At 43.8% G+C, this 25,112-nt stretch overlaps 4 protein-coding genes across 4 annotated transcripts; 1 reads left to right on the top strand and 3 right to left on the bottom strand.

Annotated features, from left to right (window-relative positions):
• Positions 1–745: 745 nt before the first annotated feature.
• On the bottom strand, positions 746–11,052 carry heatr3 (HEAT repeat containing 3; the record flags this gene model as incomplete). The annotated part of the gene is made up of 15 exons (XM_084437165.1): positions 746–1,124; positions 1,229–1,405; positions 1,705–1,848; positions 2,038–2,126; positions 2,229–2,365; positions 2,497–2,579; positions 2,686–2,840; positions 3,134–3,224; positions 4,601–4,911; positions 5,241–5,381; positions 5,836–5,945; positions 6,173–6,276; positions 8,641–8,728; positions 10,460–10,632; positions 10,921–11,052. The coding sequence occupies 15 exons, from the start codon at positions 11,050–11,052 to the stop codon at positions 1,011–1,013; spliced, it is 2,049 nt and encodes a 682-aa protein (XP_084293291.1). The 3' UTR covers positions 746–1,010.
• A 624-nt stretch (positions 11,053–11,676) lies between these two features.
• cnep1r1 (CTD nuclear envelope phosphatase 1 regulatory subunit 1) lies at positions 11,677–13,160 on the bottom strand (the record flags this gene model as incomplete). The annotated part of the gene is made up of 5 exons (XM_084437422.1): positions 11,677–12,028; positions 12,301–12,355; positions 12,637–12,746; positions 12,851–12,924; positions 13,070–13,160. Coding segments are annotated over 5 exons (372 nt in total), but the record flags the coding sequence as incomplete, so codon positions are not given.
• Positions 13,161–14,814: 1,654 nt separating this feature from the next.
• Positions 14,815–18,686, bottom strand: LOC311307927 (arylamine N-acetyltransferase, pineal gland isozyme NAT-10). Its single transcript, XM_084436823.1, has 2 exons — positions 18,601–18,686; positions 14,815–18,270 (listed from the first exon to the last, which is right to left on the bottom strand). The coding sequence occupies exon 2, from the start codon at positions 18,262–18,264 to the stop codon at positions 17,392–17,394; it is 873 nt and encodes a 290-aa protein (XP_084292949.1). The 5' UTR covers positions 18,265–18,270; positions 18,601–18,686; the 3' UTR covers positions 14,815–17,391.
• A 3,431-nt stretch (positions 18,687–22,117) lies between these two features.
• sdr42e1 (short chain dehydrogenase/reductase family 42E, member 1) lies at positions 22,118–24,275 on the top strand (the record flags this gene model as incomplete). Its single annotated transcript, XM_084436879.1, has 2 exons — positions 22,118–22,176; positions 22,493–24,275. 2 exons carry the CDS (start codon positions 22,118–22,120, stop codon positions 23,613–23,615), a joined length of 1,182 nt encoding a protein of 393 aa, XP_084293005.1. The 3' UTR covers positions 23,616–24,275.
• Between the last annotated feature and the right edge of the window lie 837 nt (positions 24,276–25,112).

Here is a 25,112-nt window from a genome sequence, read left to right as displayed (position 1 = left end):
TGCCTATCGAAACGATTGTGACCCTTTCCTGCCGATCGCGGGTCCCTCAATGGCGGACCGCACGATGGCAGTACGCAGGCGCGCCCTGGCAGTGAGAGAGGATTGAAACAGGGCGGAGACAAGAGGGCTGTTACGCAAGAGAACATGTTTCTTGTTACGTAACAAACGGCCGATTGATGAATTATTTTCACATGGAAATTATGATCCGATTATTTTATTTTTTTACATTTTATCTACGAGCAAAAGCACTGTGAATGAACTTAGATCGAGTGACTATGCCTGAAAGACCCATCTGACCGGCCACGATAGAACATTTGAGTCATTTGATTTTGAATAGTAGCCTATTTTGTGAACGAACAGCGTCAAATAGCTGTTCTAAAAATGTTTTAACTCTCAACTCAAACACACTTGCTTTATTTCTCATCCAAAACGTGTCCCTCCAGAAACATGTCTTGGATAGAGGGGAGGCTGGAAGACACGTTCCATGCCTTGCACATATACATTTTAAAAGTAAACAATGCATTTGTCAGATTGCATTGTAATGCAATAAGCTCAGTTGTAGGATACTGTTGGAAAATTGACTGATTATTTATGTGAATGAAGGGAATAAAACATACATACATATTTTCCAAAAAGTTTCATTAAAATACAGTACAATAAAATGTACTTTTATTATATATAGTTGTTACGTAAAGCACAAGATGCGTCATTTCAAGTCATGATTTTTTTCATTCTTTTTGTACACAACTATCAAACACCCACTGAACTAAGTAGAAGAGTAAATCATTTACTTGTAAATCAAAGAAAAAGAAAGAAAAAAAAGAAACACCGCAAATAAAAAAGCAAGCTATGGATGTTGATAAAGATTTGATGATTGGGGGATTTCAAAACCTCCTTTGTCCCTGTCGTGTCCCAAGGCTGTGTCTGTGGGCAACTATCATTCCATCACACTGAAGGTTTTGCCCCATTTAATGTGAGCCAGTCAGTTGGGGCAGTTGTAGTTGCTGCTCTTATTTTTTGACCACCGTCTCCAGGTAGCCTATGAACCTCCTCAGGTTGACTTTGATGTTGTCGAGGACGCACAGCTGCTCCGGGCTGTACTTTCCTTTCCCCTCTTTACGAAGCTGTGACAGAAAGAGCAAAGGCAGTCGTCATCAGACACCCTGGTTCTTTTTTAGTGTCACACATTCAACGGTGTGATTTCTAAGATGCTCTGACACCTTCGCACCTTCGCCTTGAAGACAGGTTGAAGAGCCTTCAGTGCAGGCAGCAAGTGGATGTTTTTAGCTGCCGTTTCTGACTCCTCTCCATCTGCGAAAACATCAAACAGGGCATCCAGAGCCTCCCCACAAACCACCAGGTTGGCATCCTTGGAGGCTACCTGGAGCAAGGCGTTGCCAATCATCTGGATAGAGCAAGCATAAAATCATAATACATTCTGGCCTGCTCTAGCTCATTCTTCTCCACAATCAATCAATCATAGATCATAGAGGAAAAAGTAGTCAAAAGCACTTCAAAAATCCATTAATCAGCACTTCAAAAATCCATTAATATGCACTTACAATATTTTAATAATGATAGGTCACTGAAACCAATTTTGTAATACATTCTGGAGCACAATTGTCACAATTCACAAGTAGTAATCTACTTTTCTAATCACATATTCCACTGCACGGGACCTTGGGAGTCAGCTGAAAAGTGTACCTGGAGGGTTTCAACAGTGCCCTTCTCTTTGGCAAGTGTGCTGCCTGTGATGCCCAGGATGGCCAGAGCGTTGACCCTGACACTGACCACATCACAGCGGGTCGCTGCCTCACTCAGGCTCATCAGCTGCTGGGGAGTCATACACTGTCAACACACACACACGCACAAACGCACACACACACACACAGATAAATGAGTCATCCCAAATAGACACTAATGGGAGAAAGTGCCGATATACTGACACACACACAATCATCCTTACTGACAGTCACAGTAAGGAGGAAAGGATGAATTTGCTTGAGAGAGAAAGCTCCTGAGCTTCTGACGTCTGACCTGCGGGATGTTTTTAATGGCCATCATCTGCAAGAGTGACCGCATGGCGCTAGTAACCGCCTCCAGGAACTCCTCCTCCTTGGGGATCTCTGCATAATCAAACGCATAAATAAATAATCAAATATCCAATGAGCTAAATCCCTGAATCAGAAAATCATTTATTTGGGATGTTTTGAGTTTGAGTGTCTGACCTACGACACTGAAGACCAGTGTGGACAGGTGTTGGGCGACCGCCTGAAGAGCTGCTGCTCCCCCTAGGGACTCCGCATCCATAGTAGACAGGACGTTGTGTAGGCAAGTCAGGGCCCGATACTGCACCCTCTGCATTCTACACACAGATTGCACCTTTGTCAACTCCTGGAGGCACACCACTGGTGTCAAACCTCTTAAATGATCTGATTCTAAAATTCTTTTTATGACATGTGGTCTACTATAGTTTATGCTACATGACAGAATTACTTTTTGATCAGGCATTTCCAGGTTGGATCTTGACGACACACATCCATTGCTTCACTGCTGGGGAACCGAGTTTTCTTGAGGACCTTGAATATGGTACATAGAGAGAAGCCATTAGAACCTACCTTAATACAGTGTTGAGGTACAAGATTGTGAAATACAATTGTGTGTGTGTGTGTGTGCGGGCCATGCCTTCTCCGGGATGCTATAGTTGATGAGGGCTCCGTGTACTTCTGCTGACAAACACAGCGGCGACAACTGGCTGGAGATTCCATCAGAGGGGCCGTCAGAACACGTCTCGCTCTCGTCGCTGCTCGACATCGCCTCCCACTCATCATCCGATGGCTCTGTAACACACACACACACACACACACACACACACACACACACACACACACACACACACACACACACACACACACACACACGCTGCTGAAGAGGGAAGCCTGGGCCTGAGTCACCACACAAATACAAGTAGTACGCATCCTGAAAAGCAATGAAAAGCCATGCCATGCCTCGACGTCCACACATAAATCTTTTTCATGTGGAGAAAGAGATCCGTGTGTCCCAGACAATAACGTCGACGGGAAGCACATGAGGTCAGCGCGGCGGGCTGCGTGCCTGCGGCGGCAGCTCTCACCGTCGGAGCAGCACATGTTGACGATGATCTCCAGGGACGTTTGCTGGGCTGTCAGCAGCGCCGTCGCCTCCCTCAGCTCCTCCCTCCCCCGCTGGACAAAGGAGGAAGCCACTAGTCATCAACATCTCTCCAGACACTTCTGCACTTAACCAGCTGGAGACCAGCTTCCTGTGGTGTCTCGTGTGATTTTTTTTTTTTTTGAACTACAAATAGCCGTAAATATAGCTACACATCTAATTCTATTGTTTAGAGTTCAAAAATAATGAAGTTATAAGTTAGCCTGATCACTGGTAATATACTTTGGTAAAAGTTTATTTGAAGGGGTGTGCATAAGGCTGACATGACAGTCATAACTGTCCATGATATAACACATGAAGGAATCTTATGATATGGAAATATGACGTGCTCCAAAACAGTAACTCGCTTGCTCTCAAAAATAATGGTTGCATAATATGCAACCGTTTCGGTCGCGGTCTCTGAGCCGCTGTGGGCATGATCCGCGCGCCCAGTGTTTTATTTATTTATTGGGTGAGGACAGTGCATATTAATGAACACATACAAGTACATGACTATGTAAAACGGATTTAGCCGGATTTAGCTAGGAGCTAGTTTCCATCCGCAGTCCTCAAACATTAAACATTACAATAGTGTCATGTCACACCCCTTAGTGCCATGACAGTGTCAGGTCAGTCTCATGCACACGGCCCTTCAAATAAAGTGTTAGCCATACCTACTGTAGATATGTGAACAGTATTACAGTATAGTTGGTGTTAGGAGTACCCTGCAAGGGGCGTGTCCCCCTGGGAGAAGCTCACACAGTGCTGGAAGCAGCCTGGTCTCACCACCCATGATACGAATATACATTTTGGAGGAGAATGGCCACCGATGATGGCATCCGGGGGCAGCTCTGTCTCGCCGAGGTCACAGCAGCGCCGCAGTGCTCGGGACACTGCCACGTCCCTGACCCTCCCTCCCTGACCCTTCCTTCCCGCCGGGCGACGTGGCACCTCTGCCCCGAGCGTAAGGACACACCCCCCTCTCTTCCTCTTTCTCTCTCCCTCTCTGATGACTCACTGTCTCACAAGTTAGACAGGAACAGTGAGCGGAGAGACGTGGGAGGATTTGGTCGTAATCTGCAGCTCCTGTCAGATGTGACAAAGAGCAGCCTTTACGGCAGAGAGGCGTTCTGAGCCCCAGCTGGGACTCTACTGTGTTATGCTGTGTTCACACCGGGCGCAAATATTTCCGGCCGGCGACATTCGCAAAAGTTAAATTTTTTGAACTTTCTGCGGCGGATTCGCAAGGCAACCCATTGAATCCCGCGGCGAGATTGGGGCGATCTGGGCGGTGCGAATTTTCCCGCCGCGCCCGGTGTGAACGCAGCATTAGAGTTCAGGAAGTTGTCTATACCGAAATTCTCCACAGAGCAAAATCAATCTATAATTTTAAAAAAAAAAAGGCTCTTACGGGCAAAAGGTCAGAAAAGTCTGCATCTATCTTGGTCGCTTTGCCGTTCTTCCTGTGTCCATCTCCCCGCTCCTCGCCCCCCTCCTCCTCCTCCTCCTCCTCCATCTCCACCACCGTGTCCCTCGCGGCTTGCTCCTCCGGGTGTCCCGTCGGGGAGGCGGCGGCGACACGGGCGGCTTCGGCCCCGTGGAGCTCGGCGATGAGTGCGCCGGCGTCCAGCTCCAGGCTCTGGGACAGCGTGGCCACCAGGGCGTTGAACGTCTGGGCCTGGCGGGCCGAAGGGAGGCCGCTCTTCATGTTCCACACTGACCCTGGCGGCGGGGCGATGAGGGAGAGGAGGGGCGTGGGTGAGATTCTGACCAGAGCCACTCAAGATAAACCCCCCCCCCTCCGCCCCCTCTCAAAAGTCAATTCATCTTTCAACTCTTAGTTTCTTACTCAACATTTGCATTGAACTGTCTTACATTTAGTATATGACTGGCATTAATATACAAGAGTAGTGGCTTAGTTTTGATGTATCAAGAGATTAAAGAACACATTATAGCACAGAGGTGTTTATTTTCCATCTTATTTTCTCTGCCTTTATGTTCATTTTATGCCTATTTTTATGTGAATCCCTTTGAGAGTATGAAAGGCCCACCTGCAGCCAGTGTCCTGAGGAGAGTGTGAGCGATGCCGGGCTGTGGGGACAGCAGCACGCTCTCCAGAGCTCCCAGCACCGCCGCATTCATACTGCACATCAGCTCCTGGTTGTCCTCAGTCACTGTGTGCAAGCAGTGGGCTGCAGACATAGACACACAGACACACGCACGCACACACACACAAATACATAGTCAGGTACGGAATGTTGATATTTTATCCTAGATAAAGGTCAAATATGTAGGATTTCAAGCATTCGAATATCTCTACATTGCCATTATAAATCGAAAGGGATTAAAGAAAGCGCTCCTCTGTGAAACATGCGTCTTTTACACTGCTGTTTCTAAAATTCAGTGTCAGTCTCGACACCAGTTTTAGAAAAAAAAGATTGAGCATGTATAAAATTCAACCACCAACAAAGAATGTTCTTCTACAGCCCTGTTTGAGAAAGTGGGTGTACCCAAACTGCTCCAAACTGGCTCCGAGTGTCAGACATAAACTGTATTTATCCTCGCAGCATAACTTAGATATTTACGTATTTTTAATACTGATGCAAAGTGAAGCATAGTGCAAGCAGGCCTGTGAAGGAGTCTTACCGGCGGACAGAGCCAGTTCTGTGTTGTGTGGGTGTCGCTCCAGACACTGGAGGACCACGTCCAGAAGGCCGGCCTTGTTGAACACAGACACCGCCTGGCTACTGCTCTCACTGACAAGAGTGATACAACACAGGAGTGAGACCGTGTGAAACAAACCAACTCCCATCAACTACCATTAATTTTAGCTTGTCTGAAAGATGTTAGAGTACTTTATATATGATATGCTTGTTATTATGAGAAATTGTCAGCAGGGTCATAATTTGACAAATCTTCAAATCCTCAGTGGATGTCTGCAGTACGTCCTTGCCAGTAAGGGCCTTTTAAATTCTAAGCTTACCATAGATTCCATAGCAAGTTCACGGCCTCGTTGGCTATATCTTCTACTTTGTTCTTCTGCCCTTTCAACGGGAGGGCGGAGCTGGTCTCAAACCCAGCGCAACACTGTGGAGAAACAACGCTCCATAGTTCAGAGAAACTATTAAAAAACAACTTAATGAAATCATATTTCCCACACTACACACTGATGTGTTACCCCTGAGGGAATGGCCGATCTTCCTTTCTCTGTCATGCATCAAAAAAAAAAAGTGTGATCTAAAAACCTCAAGGGTACGTTCGCTGTATCATAAATAAACCCATATACAGAACTATTTTCCCATAACACCAGCCAAGTGCTTCCACAACTATAGTTCACTAATTTTAGATTAGATTCAAGAGCACGTTGCTTTTGTTGCACTTTCCATTAGGTCCTGTTTGTGTTCACATGGTCCTGTGTTAAGTGAATACAGGTCGTTCATCTCTTGGATAGAAAATGTCCGAGGCATGCGTTGCTTGTTGGTCTTGTACCCAGAATTCTATCCAGGATACAAAAATCACACCCAGGTGGTGAAATAAGCGTTTCAGGTTTATGAGCAATCTCTACTGCTCTCTAGTGCTGGTGTGCAACGGTACTAGCAACTACCGATTGGTCTAAATCCATGCTACGAACGGACACACACACGGCCACAAACGTTATGTAAGCGGCTGCACTTAAGTTTTATGCATAGCTTTTGTCCCATTCAAATTAATGATGGAATGTTGTTAGAGTGGTAGCAGTTGGTGATTTGAAAATATACACATTTTGCTAATGACTACTTTCACATATTATACGCCAAAATGTTCAGATTTTCATGCTTTCACTCACATTCAAATATCGATGCCATTTATAGTTTTTGAAATATTAATTGTTTGAAAATCATGCTCCCCATTCACACAAATGGTGGAATGTTCAGTGCTCCATGCGACAGTTGGTAACTTAAAATTCATACTCATTTTCTAACTTCTAACTAAAGCTACAGACATGTTATATCTCAAAATGGTCATCTGGCTTCCAGGATTACAATGGTGTAGATATTTATGCTGTGCAAGTGACATTTATACTTCTTGATATAGAGCTGTCTGAAGCTGGCCAACTTTCCTCATGCCTGCCCTCTAGTGCTGGTGTGAAACGGTATTGGCCACTCCTGATTGGTCTAAATCTCACGCACGCATGCACACACGTCACATACAGAAGCTGCACTGCATAAAAATACAATGAGGTTAATCATTATAAGTCCAACGTGTCCATAACTGACCCCAACGTGTACTCTTGAATGCATTGTGTGTGAATTCTCTTGAATGCAATTATTCCTACCTTTGAATAAGAGCGTCTACTAAATGACTAATGTAATGTGTTTGTGAATATCTGCTTCTCTGGTAAGTGGATATTTGTGTCTGTGGCTAGGCTAATTGTATAAGAGTGCCCTTTATGTAATATAAGACAGCTCAGCTAAAGAGCTGGTTGAGATATAATTATGTAGGCTATCTAACGACTTCTCTGTGAACCTATGAACTTTTGAACTCTGTATTACCCAGTGAATTGACCGATTAAGGTGATTTTCAGAGCTATTGGTTGTGTGCACCATGCCTAAGAGGTGTGATGAATAGGGGGCCCTATCTCTAGTGTATGGCACAGATTGCATAGCATAAGCGTTCAACAAATTTGGAGCAGACACACATAACAGTAAGCAATTGTTAATTATTAACGGATGAAAGTATGCTTTGTCTGTATTCAGAATGTATAAATAAGACTGTTGGCCGGGGGAGGATCGCTCTCTGCCTGAGACTGTGTTGAAGGTTGTAGTGTTCTCGTCTGTGCAGGCGTGATAACAAAACCAAGACAGACAACTTCTCCTGTCCACATCTTTATTGAGAAATTCCAGTATGGAAATGTATCATTCTCGTTCCCCGAGCTAGCACTTTTCCATAGAACATCATGCACTTTTATGCATTACTGTCAAAGTTTTTTAGCTTTCAACGGATATTGGTCCACTGTGCGCTCATTTCCCCTTTCTTTCAGCGTATCACTGAAGAGTTTGAAGACCTCTGTATTCTTACAGTATGTTTCCACATGCAACTAACTGTGAAATATTATCATCAGCCTCATCATTCCCTCATGTTTGTCCTTGACTCATTTTGCTGCTAGTTACCATCTCTGCCAAACATCCGTTTTCAACCCATAATGCACTGTATTTTGGTTTGCTTCCTATATTAAGTCTGATTACATTTTAATCTAAAGCAAACCAAACTGTGGTGCACTTGGAACCGGACCGAGTCCCGACTTTGGGACAATGGTTCGAGTGTTTGGGCTGCACCGGAGTTTGAATGTGTGTTCTCACCGATACAGAGTAAGCACAGCCCGGTTCGATCAAAACGGACCAAGGGTAGGTGTGAAAAGGCCCGAAAGGTAGCCTATATAAGAGGAACAGTGGGTTAAATAAGGCCACTCACCTCTCTGAGCAGAGCTGTCAGCGGAGTCAAGATATCCTGCTTCACCATGTCCTCACACACATCATGACCCCCACAGGCACTCAGGTTCCTGACATAATAGAAACACACACACACATCATTCAATATGATTGCCCCAATACAAATTGCTTTATCTAGTAGCAGTTATCAAATAACAAAGACTTGAAGTGCCTTTGAAAAACGACCCCATTTTATCCACCTTGCTCTCAAACATTCCACAAACTGCACATAGTTGGAGTTTCGCCCACATCCTCTAACACCACCCAACCGCTACCCTTTGTCCAAGACAATTGAAACGCTCGCTTGCACTTGAGCTCATAACTCTTGTCTTTACGTGCCTGCCGCCATTTAAAAGATGACTGGCAGCCATGCGTCACACTACTAGCCCACTCAATTCTTTCTTGGCCAATGACCAATTCTTTATTGGCCTCTCTTTCCAATCTGCAATTTTTCTCTGCTCTTCACCCATCCCTTCATCCAGCCGGGAGCAGACAGCAGGCTGCATTCATGGGCATGCCCAGTGGCCAACCAAGGGCTCTTGTCCATCTTCGCCAGGGATGGACAGCGTTGGAGATCTGTTCTTCTGCATGTTTTTCATATTGGGTTCTTTATTTTATGGGGGAAACCTTTGCGAACACCGGGAGAACATGCAAACTCCGAAACACAGAAAGGCCCAGAGACCTAACTGCGCCAGAGTGCCGCATGTGAGCGATTGCTCAAGGACATTTCGGCGCACTCTGAACCGTGACCTTGCGATGCCCAGCTGGCCGCTCTACCTGCTGAGCTATGTGCCACCCCTTATTGTTGGACCCTGCTTTCACCTCAATACACAAATGTATGAGTTCACATAAAAGTCGAGAGGTAGAGCGGCCGGCTGGGGATTGGAAGGTCTTGGGGTCGGCAGTGTCCTTGAGCAAGACACTGAGCCCCAAATTGCTCACGAGCAGCACGGTTGTGCAGTACTTAGCCCTGTCACCTCACAGCAAGAAGGTCCTGAGCTTTTCTGTGCAGAGTTTGCATGTTCTCCCCGTGTTCGCGAGGATTTCCTCACAAGCACCCCAATATTAAAAACATGCAGAAGAATAGGTGCTCTTCAGTCCTGTCCCTGACGAACTTAGTACTTGGACTTGGTCCCCGGGCGCCACTGACGAGGCTGGCCACTACTCCTGGCTGCGCCTGGAGGAGGACAGCTTGGACGGGAAAATGCAGAGAGGACAAATTCCACCAGTGACCTCTAAAGGTGTGTGTGTGTCTAACCGTGTGAAAAATAAAGAAAAAGATCCCTCGGGTCCAGTTATTATTATTATTGTTTGCTCAAATGTAACTGTCACACACCTACGTCTCTGATTCAAACAACAAATACCCCCCCTCAAGATATCCTCTGTAGTGAAATCCCCTGATTGCGTCACTTCACATCAGTGTGTGCGCGTCTGGCAGTGGACCATGTTATGCTACTGTATATCTGCAAGGTACGACTCATTTCAACACCTTCCTCTTATCTGTTGGGGGGTTTGGGTGGTTGTGTAGTGGACAAGTAGTCTGACTCAACAGATGTAGGTTTTGGGGATAAGCCTTGACATTTGTTTATTACTAACCAATCAGTGGCGATGGAAGATTCTCCCAGACTAGGTAAAACAACAATAACCTAGCAACTGCTCCGCCGAAGACAATTATGAATTGGTTTAAAGAAATAGAGCATCCCCCCCCCCCAGACCTTTCTCTAGCCAGCGTAAACGAAGTGTGGAGATAGGTCTGGCTACGTGAGACTGGGTGGACAGTGGCAACTCCCAACATGGCTCACCTGAGTGCCCCTGTGGCGGTCTCCCTGACGGCCAGGCTGCGGTCCAGGACCAGGGGCCCCAGGCGTCGCACTGCGTCTCTCTGCAGGAACCCAGGGATGGTCTGGCTCTGCTGGACCACGCGTGAGATGGTGGCACAGGCAAACTCCCTCAGATCTGCACTGGGGCTCTGCAGCTGAAGACGAGCAGTTGCATGACTACACAGTATTTATTGAATAAGAATGCGTGCATTGCAATACGTGGGCTTTGGGTAAAGGGCCAGGGAGGTACTGTGGGGCACAACATAACGTAATGTCGTGTGAATTTAGCCGTCTAGATCTATTATTAATCACTAGAATGCATCACTGGTAGGTTGACCTGACCTGCAAAGTATTAATCACGTTTCAATAACATGAGAAAGACGCTATTTATTAAGAGTGCTGGCAGAGTAACTGGCAGCTTTTGGGGAACAGCAGGCTCCTACTTTTTCGAGCAACTCCCCGGCTGGTGTATCGGCTTCATCGTGGTCGTCCTCAACTTCCTTCACAGCGTTTGTTGGCAGTCCTGCAGAGTTGAACTGGGGGCGTTTGAATTTGTTATTTTTGCTTTTACCCATGGCTGAATGTATTTAAAGTGCGGATGGTCAAACGATATAGCCAGTTCTCGTATCATGTAGTCTGGCACGAATTCACTTTACACATCCGTAGCCATGTGGAGTTGTCGGCATGAATTCGTCGATTGCCGTAAATCCGTACACGCCACAGTCGCGAAGTGAAGGTATGTCGTGTCATCTGTCGTAAATAGCATGACCAGATTCAAAACAGAAAGAGGCGGCTGAAATATTATTTTAGCCCTGAAATTAATTACCTCTGTCGATGACTGTTTTGTAAAGCAGTGTATAACACATAAACGTACATTTTCTTAAGATCATAGCTCTCTACCAGGAGAAAGTCAATTGAGATGGATTGCAAACTGGAATGTCCTGGAAACTAATCAAGGCATACTTGTCATAATTGGATCACATGAAAGTTGAAATAATCTGGTATAAATATGCTTCCCTTATATATATATATATATAATACCCTTTAGAATTTCATAGCTGAGGATGTACTGTATTGTGGACAAAAAAAACACAGGATGTACAAAAAGCAAAAATAGCTGATTAAACTGGAATCATATGAAATATAGTAAATGATGGGAAACATTTTACACTTAGGCATTTATTATGTAAATAACAAGTCGTTTAAAAATATAAACATTTATCTAAAACAAATGCACGTCATTAGAAATAAACACATCTGAACTCATGATGAATGAGTACAATATGAAAGAGTATGCGTGTTTACAGACACGCACACACAGATGCTGATCAAAGGTGTTTTCTATTCTTCCTTCATTTCTTCATTCGTCCAATTTAATTTCCATTACAGGGAGCGGATCAGCCATCTCCTCCCATGTGACGTTGTTTAGAGATCCGGGACAACATGTTGTTCAGACCATCAACATAGTGATTTTAAGAACATGTAATCCCCCTAACCCACAGTTTGTGTTTACTGGATGTTTGGTCGAGGTTTGAGAATAAGTTTCCCCGTCTGTAGAAAAGACACAAATAAACAAAATGAATGCACAGATGACCACTTGAGATAATGCAATTTCAAATATTCACAGACTGAGAATTTCAAATATTCAGACTTGAGTGAGAGAACTGTTTTTTTTGCTTCCCTCTGGAAAATTAGGTGTAGGATCATTATGTACATTCTCCGCTCCCTTCCTTCCTCTCTGTAGAGCGCATTGTGTTGCCTCTGTGTATGAAATGTGCTATACAAATACTATTTGATTCAACAGATGGTTTCATTTAACTCACATCATCACAGGACATGTTGTATTCTGCTAAAACCGTCCGGCAACGAGCAGCGATACTGAAAGAAGGCGAGTCAAGGACGTGACTAATTTGACAGTGGATGACAAACATAGCAATAACATGCATCATAACGCTAAAGAATGAAACGCTCTATACAGATTCATATTTTGCACTGTCCTGTCTCTGCACTGCCATCTTGTCCTTGCACCCTGTCTATTGTTGTCTATCCATTAGTCTTATGTACCAACTGACCACAACAAATTCCTAGAATGAGTAAAAACTTACCTGGCAAAATAAAATCTGATTCTAATTCTAAACTTTTTACAGTAGAAAGGATACATCGAGGGTGCCACAACCCGTTTGTGTATTCCAGCGAAGAACAGAGCTATTAGGGTAATGCAGCTGATTGTGAAGAACGGATGATTCCACAACGACGAAAAGAAGGACACCTGCACACAACAACGAAAGGGGTGCACTGGTTAGAGATATTCAAATCATGTTCTCTCTCTCAAACACTTACAGCCCAGGTTCAATTGGTCATAAACACACCAACCTTCTGTGTGTCTGGGTCTATCAACCAGTTCCAAGCTCCGGTCGCGGTACATACAGACACCACTATCAGGATCACTGAAACAAAGAGGTAGTAGAGTATTAAATACATATAAAATATTTATTAATTTAAATACTTCCTGACTGTATGTGAACTCAAACGCCATTGTCGCCCTCATCATCATTGTTCATGGTTGAGGTAGAGGTAGCTAAAGATACTCACTTCGCCACCGACCTGTTGCAGGCTGCAAACAAGACACGTACTCTGTCAATCTTCTCTCAAATGCTTTTAGGTCTGCAAGAAAAGTAGCATGTTAGTGTATTTGTCTCATGCTGGAAGAATAAGATAAGAAAATGTCAGGGTGTAGCACTTGTAAATGGGTAGTGATCATAACTCACTAGGAATAAAATAAAAATGGTCAGTCACACACTTGCACACACACGTGCATCTATCCCGTCAACACACTCATGTCACACATGACTTTGACTCGAGAAGAAAGCTTGACAGAAAACGACGTGACAGCCAGCTAACGTTAGTCGTTTCTCAGGCGAAGAATACGTGGTCAGTTCAACTAGTTTTGTACTTGAATGAAGCCCAAGCATCGTTCTAGAATCACTAATGCAGGTCAGCCAGGTAGGCAGCTAACTAAATTATAAAATAATGATAATAACGATGATGATAATAATAATAATAATAAAAGATTTCTGGTGGTATGAGCTAAATAACAAGTGAACACAAACTAGCAAAATGTGTAATTTGAAAATCGAGTATTGGAGTTTCTGTATTGAGTATAATCACTGTGACTGCAACTGTACATTGCATGTGACAAATAAAAGGAATATTGAATTTCGAATCTTATCTCATACAGCTAACGTTAGCTAGCTGCATGCACTCGCACCATAGACATCTGGACTATTTGCTGACTACCGAGCTGGCTAGCGTTAGCTAGCTTTTTGCCAGTTAAGCAAAGGACGTAAGGAGCTAGCAAGATAACTTGCTTGCAACCCGATGACCTATCTAGCTAATCACCTCAACAAGGAATCAAGTCTATTAACGTTATTTGGAATGTAAGAAAATAAGCACTTCGTTAGATGGTCATTTGTAACAATTCAATGGAACGTTCAATGACTTGTTTCGGTCCAGGAATTAGTCTGAGCCCTCCGCTCGTTCGCCGAATCATGTTGTTTCACTCTCAACAACGCAATGCTCGTTGTGAAAAATACTGCTTGAACGTGACATTTTACTATTAATACACAATCAAAGAGACGGATCAGTTCTGGTAAGTAAATTAGTTTGCTTGCCATGTTGACTACCTTCGGCCTGTTCCAAGGAATTCATTGCTCACTGTCCGGCTGGTGGAGGCTGTGCTACTTCCATGGGGCTGGTTCTCCTGGAGCCGTCAACGCAGACGCAGACCAATGTGGATTGGACGTTTTGAAAACTGTAGTGTCATTGGTTGAAACCAGACACACGTTTTCAGTGTCGGCAACTTCAAAGTCAGTTTATATCTGACTGGGATATTTGATCACCTTTGTTTCTTATTTTATGTTATTTAATTTATGCAAATGTCAGATGATATGAAAGGCTAAATGATGACGATGATGACGCGAATGTTTGCTTTGATAGGCCCTATGGCAACATACTGTATCAAAAGAGAATAATAACTCAATTATATATTCATGATACAGAGAGAGGGGGGGGGGGGGTTCTCTGTGAAGAGGAGCTAACGCATGAACGTCCAAGAATTGAAATAGCCTATCCGTGTCCCACGCTCTGCTATGAAATGTGTGTAGACTATGCATCATCTAGCCTATTATGCAACATAGGTTCAATTCCATGGTTAAATATAGGTTAAAAAGGACTAACTTTGCCAAGTCAAAAAATCTGTGCAATGGTTTTATTGCCTTTTTGCAAAGAAACAACATTTCAAACATCATTTGATGAAATAATTAAAAATGCCAACTGCCTAACCACAAACAATTAATTTGGGAGAAAAGTGATTATTCTAGCAATCAGCAAGACTAATAATCAACAAATAAAGAAAACTGTCATTAGATGACTGGAGATGAATGGGCGGACTTGTTCAGGTGGCTCTATGGCGCCCCCCTCGGATTGAAGCCAGCAGGGGGGCGGTTCGGTGCACTCAGGGCTCTCCCCAGCACACCCTAGTCCAAACCCCTTGTCTCTAGCATCCCCACACGGGGAGCTGGCTTCGTTCAATGTTTTGTTTTAGCTGTGTGTGAGAGGGACATATCTGGTATTGCGTTCATTAAGCAGAGAGTCTTCTGTCAGTCCAAACCGCATCTCTCTGTGACCTTCCCACATCGAGATATGGCCGGTTCAATCATGTGCGCCCTCTGGTGGCTAGGCGCTGAAGTGCATGGTCGACCCTACGACGGCCGGTCGGTCAGACCGTTTCTCTAATTATAGTAAGATAGATTATAGTATAGATAGATAGATGTCAACATGTGGACATTATTGAATCCCTCTCGGCCTCTGCTTTTGAGCAGTTTGGAGTCGATCACTATCATTATAAGCTAATATAGTAAGGACAATACATACATTTTGAATGGGCATAAATCTTAACGCTAAAACATATCTACAGTCAGATCAGGTAGTAATTGTCTGTTCAAAGCTGCTAAAGAACTTCCACAGCGAGTCACTGTGGAATTTCAGAATAAAGGTATTTCAATGTACACTAATACATCCATGACTAAAACAAAAGCCTATTAAAGCTACATGAGATAACTTGGCACTTTGGCGGCCCCTCTGGTCGTGATAAAATCGGCACTGCGTTTTAAGAACCATACCTCCCACAACCCCCCACTCACTCTCTGTAATGATGGGGGGGTATGATAAACGTGCACGTGGAGCATACTGGATTGGAATATTGTAGCTACTTCAATGGACTTTCTGGAAGGATGGCTTCAATGCAGGTAAATACCAGTCCTCTATGTGCATGATTTGTGGGGCGAAGTGTTTGTTGTCTTCCTGATATTGTGACACGCAAAATGCGTCATTTCTGTTTCCACCACAAAATTTCCCACCAGTGTACTAGCCAGTACACGGAAATTATAAAATAATGAATTCACAGGGTCTCATGCAGTCTCATGTCACGAAAATGATTTTTGGGGTCTTGCAAAGGCCAATTCATAAACTAATAGCAAGTAAAGTTGAATATTGAACTATAAAAAGTTATCTCATTGAGCTTTAAAACAAAACTGTTTCCAATCACTAATTCCACTTCATACTTCATATACATTCTGGGAACCCAGGTAGATGCAACTGTGTCATTGTAAGTGCATTTTGAACAGGCATAAATCTAAGGGCGCTTTTACACCTAGAGGTCTAGACCAAGGTCCGAACCAGAATCCCGTTTGGCGCTTTCACATTTGTTATTTTTTATTAATTAGTTCCATAACTTTCGCTTTCACACCAGCGGACCAAAGGATTTTTGGTGACAGACCTACATTATGTCATCATCGCTTGCATGGGGGTGCGTCTCCCTATACTTGACACTGATTGGTTTGAGGATGCACTTGATCCAAAAGTGCGAACCTTTGATTTCACATTAGGCAGCAGCGAACCTTGGTTCGAGCCGAGACCACCTCTTGAGGTCGGACCAAAGACTGAGTCTTTGATCCGCGCACCGTGGTCCAGGAGGTTTCACACCTGTCAATTTGGTTCGGATCAAACTGGAAAGTCTGAAAGTCCGGACTAAACAACGTAGGTGTGAAAGGGTCCCAAGTCTTGTCTACATTACATTACATTACATTACAGTCATTTAGCAGACGCTTTTATCCAAAGCGACTAACAATAATTGCATTTAACGTAGGAAGAGCCAATGTACTACTACTTGCCAGAACTCACAAGTGCATTTTCTTTCTAAAACAAACAAGTGACTAAGAGCATAATCTAGTGCTGAAGGCAAAGTGCAAGAAAAAATCTACAGTCGATACAAATGATTTCCGGTGTACACTGGAGGTTAGGGATGTAACGGTATGAAAATTTCATACCACGATTATAGTGACCAAAATTACCACGGTTATCGGTATATCACTGTATTTTTTTTAAATATGCTAAAATGCTCAATAAGTACATCCTCAATAAGTAGTTTTGGATGATTTCCTCTGAAGTGGAAACTGGGAATGCCATTGGACTGTATGTCTATAGTAGCCTATTTACCCTGGTTATTCAAAGCACGGTAATCGAACACGGTTTTAATGATAATTTATTTTGAAACGGTAATACTAATCGTCGGGAATTTTCACCGTGGTTTACCGTGAAACCGGTAACCGTTTCTTCCCTACTGGTGGTGCATTTGTTTTGGTTTCTGGTGTACGCCGAAGGTGATGATAAGAATGAACTTTAACTGATTCAGTTGATTTATCTAACCTGTGTTTGCCTATATGTGCAGCCTGGCAGAGTTCACTTTATAATCACTGATATTTGATAGATAGATCAATAGATTGATGGAGTGAGCTACAAATCACACCATACCCACAGGCAGTGCACTAGTTCTTAGAAGCACAAGTGTTGCCGTACTAGATCTTGTATGAGGCCTTGTTGTTTTTGGGTACCAGCTTGTTCACCAACGAGATATTAAACTTTTCCTTCAGAACCTTCTCCACCTGGTCATCAGATATGTCTTTCATATCCAAGACATCAACGCCCTCCTGGTAATTGAAGGTGACCTCACTGAAAGTCCAGCCAATCAGCACTCTGAATCCCGTGGCAGTTTGCAGTGAGCAAATGGACTTGTTGATGAACAGAGAATTTGGATCTGTCTGAAGGAAGTGGCACGTCTCCAGGAAATGATTAACTCCTCTGGTCTCTAAGTTGAAGCAATATATCTTCTTTGTTAGTCTCTTGTCCAAGAGACTTGAGTTGGCAAATTCTTCATTCGGAACTAAGGGTTTTCGTCCAGTCTTCTCCAGAACCCACATCTCTTCATGTTCTGTGAGGCGAAAGACGCCAGGGGACTGTGGCTGGTCTTTTCCAGAGACAAGTTCAAGGGGATGCCATATCTGGCAAGATACCCCAAAACTTACATCTGCAATGTATGCAGTTCCATCTATGATAATCTTGTTTATGAGATGAGTGTCCCGAGGGCCAAATTCATTGGTGACGCTGTTGAAGACCCTTGAGCCCAGGGTTATGGGGTTGTAACCCATTTCCTTCAGCACCCAAGCAAAAAGGAGGTTATTCTCACAACACCAACCTCCACGGTTGCTTCTTACAATCTTGCTGTAAATCAGTTCAAGGTCCATGGTAATCTCCTCGCCACAGTGAATGCTGAGGTTTTCGAATGGTACTGACATAACATGCTGCTTATGGATCAGCTTCAGTGTTGCAAGATCTGGTTTATCAAATGGTCCTTGGAACCCAATTCTCTCAAAGTACTCCCCCAAATTCATCTTGTCCTATAGGTAAAAGATACATAGCAATGATCATGCAGGATTAAATATGAAATGTTAAATCTGCAAATGCTTTTTTAGAACATTAATTTTCATAGACACACCTTGGTTTTGGATTCAACTTTTCAATTTCATAATAAGCACAAGAACAATGGTGGCCTACGTAGCTTCGCTGCTTGGCCCCCAATAGCCTTTCAGGTTTACCTTGAATGCAGGCTATCCCCAATTCACAAATGTTTACACGATGTTCCTTCCAAACTAATAACTGTCATATAATGACATGAACATCAAATCCTTACATTAAGGTGGTACTAATACCCATTTCACATGGCCTACCTTTTAAGCAGCGATATATTGCCTTCCGTCAAATAGCCTAGGGGGCAGGGTTGTGAGAGAAAGTTAGAAGCTAGCGTTGATTTATCGGCCATCCACTTCCCTGAAGTTACCCGATCATACCGTAGGCAGTCCATGGATTTAAAAGCAAAGTCTCTGTGTAGGAATGAACGTTTACACTGATCATTTGCTTTTAAATCAGTGTGGGGAGGAGCGAAAAGTGCAAACTAGTGAAAAATAAGCGGTGCAATACGGAATACATTTTCTAGACTTCGCTTCATTTGGGTTTCTAGTTTTATAGGACTTTAATAAAGACTGTTATCACGGTATAAATTCACATGCAAATTCATATTCAGGCTTTATGCTATCGTGTATCATGCGGCTTGCCATTCCATGTGTAGGCTACCGTACAGTAGCCACGCCCTGTACCGACAGCAGGTGTAGCCTACCCCTCTGCGTTTATGAGACCAGACTACCGTCCACAGACGACGCTGAAGTTTGAACCCGTTTCTCAGAACCCGTTTGGAATTATCTGGTCCACCTTAAAAAACGGTTCAAATCGGGATTGAATCAAGATTAAAAGAAAACTACCCAAAATGTCACGGGTTCTATACAACACAGTGGTAGTAGACCCCCTCTGTGTCTGACCCGTGGAGTTTCATGAGATTCTGATGTGGCATTTCAAAATAAAAGCCTTCTAAAATCTCAAAAACGGCTTAAATCAGGATTAAATCAGCATTAAAAGAAAACTACCCAAGATGCCACGGGTTCTATGCTACAGAGTGGTAGTAGACCCCCTCTGGGTCTGACCTGTGGAGTTTCACGAGATTCTGATATGGCATTTCAAAATAAAAGCCTTCTAAAGTCTCAAACTGCTTAAATCAGGATTAAATCAAGATTAAAAGACAACTACCCAAGATCAGATGGTATCAGATGATATCATGTATTGTCAAAACAATCCAAGCTTTAACCTTAGGAGCAGGACATAAAGACCTATGCAATTTTTTTTTTATTATGGGGCAAGATATAGGCCTATACTCTTCTAATAATGTTATGTGATCCCAGAGGGCTTATCCCCTGATATTTAGCCTCGGCTTTTAGGATCATCTGGTTTTCCTGTGTTTCTCAGTGTCCTGATCATTGGAGATCAGAAGGATCAATCCTACATTCTCCCTCAAGGACCAATATGGGGCATTGGTGCAAATCCACTGTGTACGTATATTATATATATATAATTACGTCATAGTACGTATGCCAGGGACCAATGCTGATATTTTCGCAAATCGGTAGGCTACCACCCAAGGTGACCAAACAATTTTGATATTTTTGTCTTCCTACATCTCGTTTATATTTTTGTATAATAATCCTGCCTATCTAGTAGCTCAATGATAGTAATCACTCTGTAAACAATCATAACCCCATATAAAACCACAAAACCCTGATTACTGTTGTTTCATTAGTTTTTTAGTTGTTTGTTTTACTTCTAGACAATATTCTTGGAAATCAATGGTCTTACAAATGGTGAATTATGCCTCCAATGTGTTTTATCTTTCATTCATATACACATACATTGGTATACGATTACACAGTTAACCCTTTGATGCACAAGCTATGCAAACCTCCTAATGCACAACATGTAGTCCAGGGGCCAATCCAGATTTTGGTCCAAACATTAATGGTACCAGAATGTTAATAGGGTCAATATGAAAACATTGATACATGATAACCTCTCCAGCCTTGTAACTTAATGACTTTTGTAATGGACAATTCAAAGTGGTGCTTTACTTGGAATTCTCACAGGAGAAAAGCCATATGAGAGTCATGTGTAACAAAACATTTAGACACTAAATTTGCACTCAGAGAGCGCAGGCCTCCGCCCATGAATGCATGTGGTCAGCATGTACAGTGACATTAGGGTGCTGATACTTGGAGGCGACAAAAGTAAAAAATATACTGGTGGTGCATCTTTGTTTTTTTAGTTTTGGGTAGTTCGGTGCACTCCAGGCTCTCCCACCGCACCCCCCAGTACAAACCCTGTGTCTTTGAGCCCCCACACAGGGAGCTGGCTTAGCTCAAAGTTTTGTTTTAATTTGTGGATCTACCCCGTAATTCAGTTCTGCTCCAAAATGTTATGGGTTCTAAATTGGCCCATGCAACAATCTGACTCCCAAATCAGACACCCGAGTTTGTGGCCCAGAGGTGGAGTGCCTTTGCATAATCTTAAACTAAATTGACCAATTGTACTGTTATTTAAAGTATGTGTGTAAACAGTTGTGCTGTGAAAGAACAGAAGAGAAATTGTGAGGGTAAATGTTCATCTAGTCTGTCTGTCTGTCTGTCTGTCTGTCTGTCTGTCTGTCTGTCTGTCTGTCTGTCTGAGAATTTACAGTGTTTTTAATCATATTTTACAAATGTAGTCTATAGGCTTGCCTACCTGTCACAAACAACACAGTCGGTGAGCTAGTGAGTCGACTGAGACACTTTTAAAACCATCTTCGACCGTGCAAGTCCATGGCTACACGTGTGAGTGAGTGAGAGGTAGTTCAGTGGTGATGATGATGAAGATGAAGATCTGTTCCGCATTGAAAAGCGAGCCCTGATGAGCGCGCGCCGGAGAAAGCAGTCCTGCGCTCGCGGAGAAATGAAAGCGGGAGCGGAGCAGCATCACATACGGTCGACTTCTAACAGGCTTCGTCCATCAGAGACCGTCCGGAAAGTCGGGGTCAGCTCTATGTTCCCACAGCCCAATGGTCCCACATTACTTAGACTTTTTTTTCTTTCAAAATTAGACCCAATGGTCCCACAGCCCAATGGTCCCACAGCCCATTGGTCCCACAGCCCATTGGTCCCACATTACTATGACTTACTAAGGCTGTGGGACCATTGGGCTGTGGGAACACGCTCCCCGAAAGTCCACTACCACAATATTCTTGATCTCACGTAAACTTCTTCCATGAATTCACGCAGGCTATGTAGCTCCGCCCAAGTCGCGTAGCCTATAGTAGGCTAGGCTACGCAAAAATTAATCGACAGTATTTATCCACATACAGTAGCTGATACAGGCTTTAGGGTATTTGTTGATGCTGAGCAAATGAAAAGGTTGGTAACATCATCGGATGAAATTTTTGATTCCTGGTAGATTGCATATTTTACAATCGGCCTGCAACGTAGGTTACGTAAAACAATCGCCAATGATGAGTTGACAAGGATTAAATAACGAATCTCCTTAACTGCTTTCTATTAGACGTAGGCTACCGCTACTGTTACAATTCGTGGACGCAGATGCAAACAATTTGGCCGCGAAAACAGAAGCGCATGCATAGTCTAGGCTAATAGGCTAGTTGCATTTTGACACACATAGAGTTGCATTTGCTTTCGTCATGGCATGGTGGCCTCTTTCTCTCTGTAGTGTAGTGCATTTATTACACATTCAATCTGTTGTTTATATTCTATCCGTAGCCTGAAGCTCATTGAATCTGCTAATCTTTTCTTTGCAGATCAGATAATTAGACTGCAAGCAATGGGAAATACACGTAATACATTTTTGATAACCGGGGGAAGTGGATACTTTGGTTACCGGTGAGATCATCTCTTCTTTTTAATCCGTTTTGTACATGAGTGAACCATAATAACTGCGGCAGTGAACATTCTGGTGTGTAAATTTAAAGAAAAAAAGAAAATGCTCTGCTGCAATAATGCTCCTCAGTGTGGCTATAGCAGTAGGTTGCCACTAGGGGGAGTTATCATACCAGTTATAGTCCACCAGAACCGTTCCATACCGTTTGTAGGGCCAGGGCCTATCCGAAATCCATATTGCTTTTGGATACTGCCATGTGTCCAGGGAGCCTTCTCTAAAAGTAAAAAAACAACAACAATAAACTTTGACTCTCCACAGGCTGGCTTGTTCACTACACAAGAAGGGAGTTAAGATCATTCTGTTTGACAAGAGCCCACCAAGCCAAGAGGTGCCAGAGGGTATTGTATTCATGCAGGGAGATGTTCGTGACTACGCTCAGGTAGAGATGGCTGTCACCGGCGTGGACTGCGTTTTCCATATCGCCTCCTACGGCATGTCCGGGCGGGAGCAGCTGGACCGCCGTCTGATCGAGGAGGTGAACGTCCGCGGGACGGAGCACGTGCTCAGGGCGTGCGTGGAGAGGGGAGTGCCGAGACTGGTCTACACCAGCACCTTCAACGTGGTGTTCGGAGGCCAGGTCATCGAGGGTGGGGACGAAAGCCTCCCCTATCTACCTCTCCATCTCCACCCTGACCACTACTCCAGAACCAAGTCCGTGGCTGAGATGGCCGTGATGGAGGCTAACGGTACGACGCTAAAGGCCGGGGCCGGGGTGCTGAGGACCTGTGCCCTGCGCCCAGCAGGTATTTATGGCCCTGGGGAGAAGAGGCACCTGCCCAGGATAGTGGGGTACTTAGAGGCAGGGATATTCCGATTTGTGTATGGGAAGCCTAGCAGTCAGGTGGAGTTCGTCCACGTGGACAACCTGGTGTCTGCGCACGAGCTGGCCGCGGAGGCTCTCACCTCAGAGCGTCGGCACCGATCCGCCGGCCAAGCGTACTTCATCTCGGACGGACGGCCCGTCAACAACTTTGAGTTCTTCAGGCCCCTGGTGGAGGGTCTGGGCTTTCCGTTCCCCACGCTGCGCTTGCCCGTCTCGCTTGTCTACTTCTTTGCATTCCTCACCGAAATGATCCACCATCTCGTCGGGCCCGTCTACGACTTCCAGCCGCTGCTGACGCGCACAGAGGTGTACAAGACCGGGGTGACCCACTACTTCAGCATGGCCAAGGCCAAGGCGGAGCTGGGCTACGAGCCCCGGGAGTATGACCTGGATGAGGTTGTGCAGTGGTTCAGAAGCAGAGGTCATGGGAAAAAACCCAGCTCGCCCCTCAGAAGATGGTTAGTGGATGCTCTTGTTGTGCTCGCCTTGGTTGCTGTGGCCCTCTCCTACCTACCTGTGGTGGGCAGCAGCTCATCAGCAAACTCCACACCTCCATAATCTGTCATGTTTAAACATGTTGCAACTACGGTGCTGATAGGTTCCTCTAATCTCTCATCTCTGGACATTGGGTAACATTGTAGAATCAGTTTTTTTCCTTCTTTTTGTTTCTTTTATGTCTATTTTTATGTGAAGCACTCTGTGTTTGAGCTGCTTTTATTTGTATGAAAGGTGCTATACAAATAAAGTTGTATTATTATTATTATTATAATTACTAACAAAGTCAGTTTGAGCTATATTTTGACCTTAATTTCAAACAATTTACAGGGGTCAATTATATTATTACTATTCTACTGGGATAATTTTGTTAACCAAACTCCCTAATTTGTTGTCAGATTTATTGGACAGTGACTTTTTGGCAAGTGTTCTTTTTAATGTTTGTTTTCATTGTGTGCCTGTCTGTGAAAGCAGGTGATCATAGTCCACCTGCTGCATACAGGTATTTACAAAAGGTTTATCCAAACATGGCTATGTACTGTATACTGTATGAATGTATCTGTAGATACACAATGTAGGCCCACATCATACTTACTGTATTTAGTTTTCACAACATCTTAAATGATAAACATTCATTTAAAAAAGTCACGGTTATCTGTGAGCCTCTAGTCAGCATATGAAAACGTCAAGCATGTATGCTGCTAACCTCTTTACTTAACAAAGGTGCTCTGTTCTATGACAAATCTTTAATTATTGTTAAGTAAAATTGTTTCTATGGGGGATTTTTTCCGATTTTGTATAATGCCACGTCATGATAGCGTACAGTACTCAAATGTATTCAATAAAAATTACATAAATTATCTGCCTGTGCTGTCTAATATTGTTGCACTTGTGAAATGCTCAGATGCCCTGTAAAAAAAATCACACGCACTATAAAAACGATTGGTTTTGATAATTTGCACTTGACACACACAATTAATTATCTAACACTACATTATATTCGTAATGATGAGCAGATGTGAAGTTGCTTGGGTAAATGGCAAGGTCCGTCTGATATCAAGTGGATAAAAGCCTACATTGTAGGTGTCTAAACTTTCATGTTAGTAGGCTATCCATCTCATACTGATGGCTCACATATTTCTATAACAATCCATCCCAGTTTCACTGAAGGTGCCTCTCGATATAGAGGCAAAGAAAGTTGGGCCAGGTGAGACTCGTCCTTTGTGCGGTTTGAGACTGGGATGAATGCAGACGTAGCCTCTCGGGACTAGTCTTTTTCAAACCCGGCACCCCCTTGCTGAGTTGGTCGCAATCATTGTTTCGCTCCAGCATTAACCACATTCCAGAGAGGCGGAGCGCACCCCGTCCGCCTCCTCGCATTCCATCTCCACGAACGAGTCCCCTGCGTAAAGTTGTGTTTGATAGTCATTCCGACGTATTCGGCGAGTTTTGGTGTCGACATAGTGGATTACTATAACGCACTGATATATTTACACGACTTGAAATTCGTTTATGACGATTGGGAGGAAAACTGGTGAAAAACTAACAAGGGAAAATTCC

The sequence above is a fragment of the Borostomias antarcticus genome (genome assembly GCF_949987555.1).
Source record: "Borostomias antarcticus genome assembly, chromosome: 4".
NCBI classification, from domain to species: Eukaryota; Metazoa; Chordata; class Actinopteri; order Stomiiformes; family Stomiidae; genus Borostomias; species Borostomias antarcticus.
Note: the sequence above shows the minus strand (reverse complement) of the source record. Positions and strands in the feature narration are given on the sequence as shown.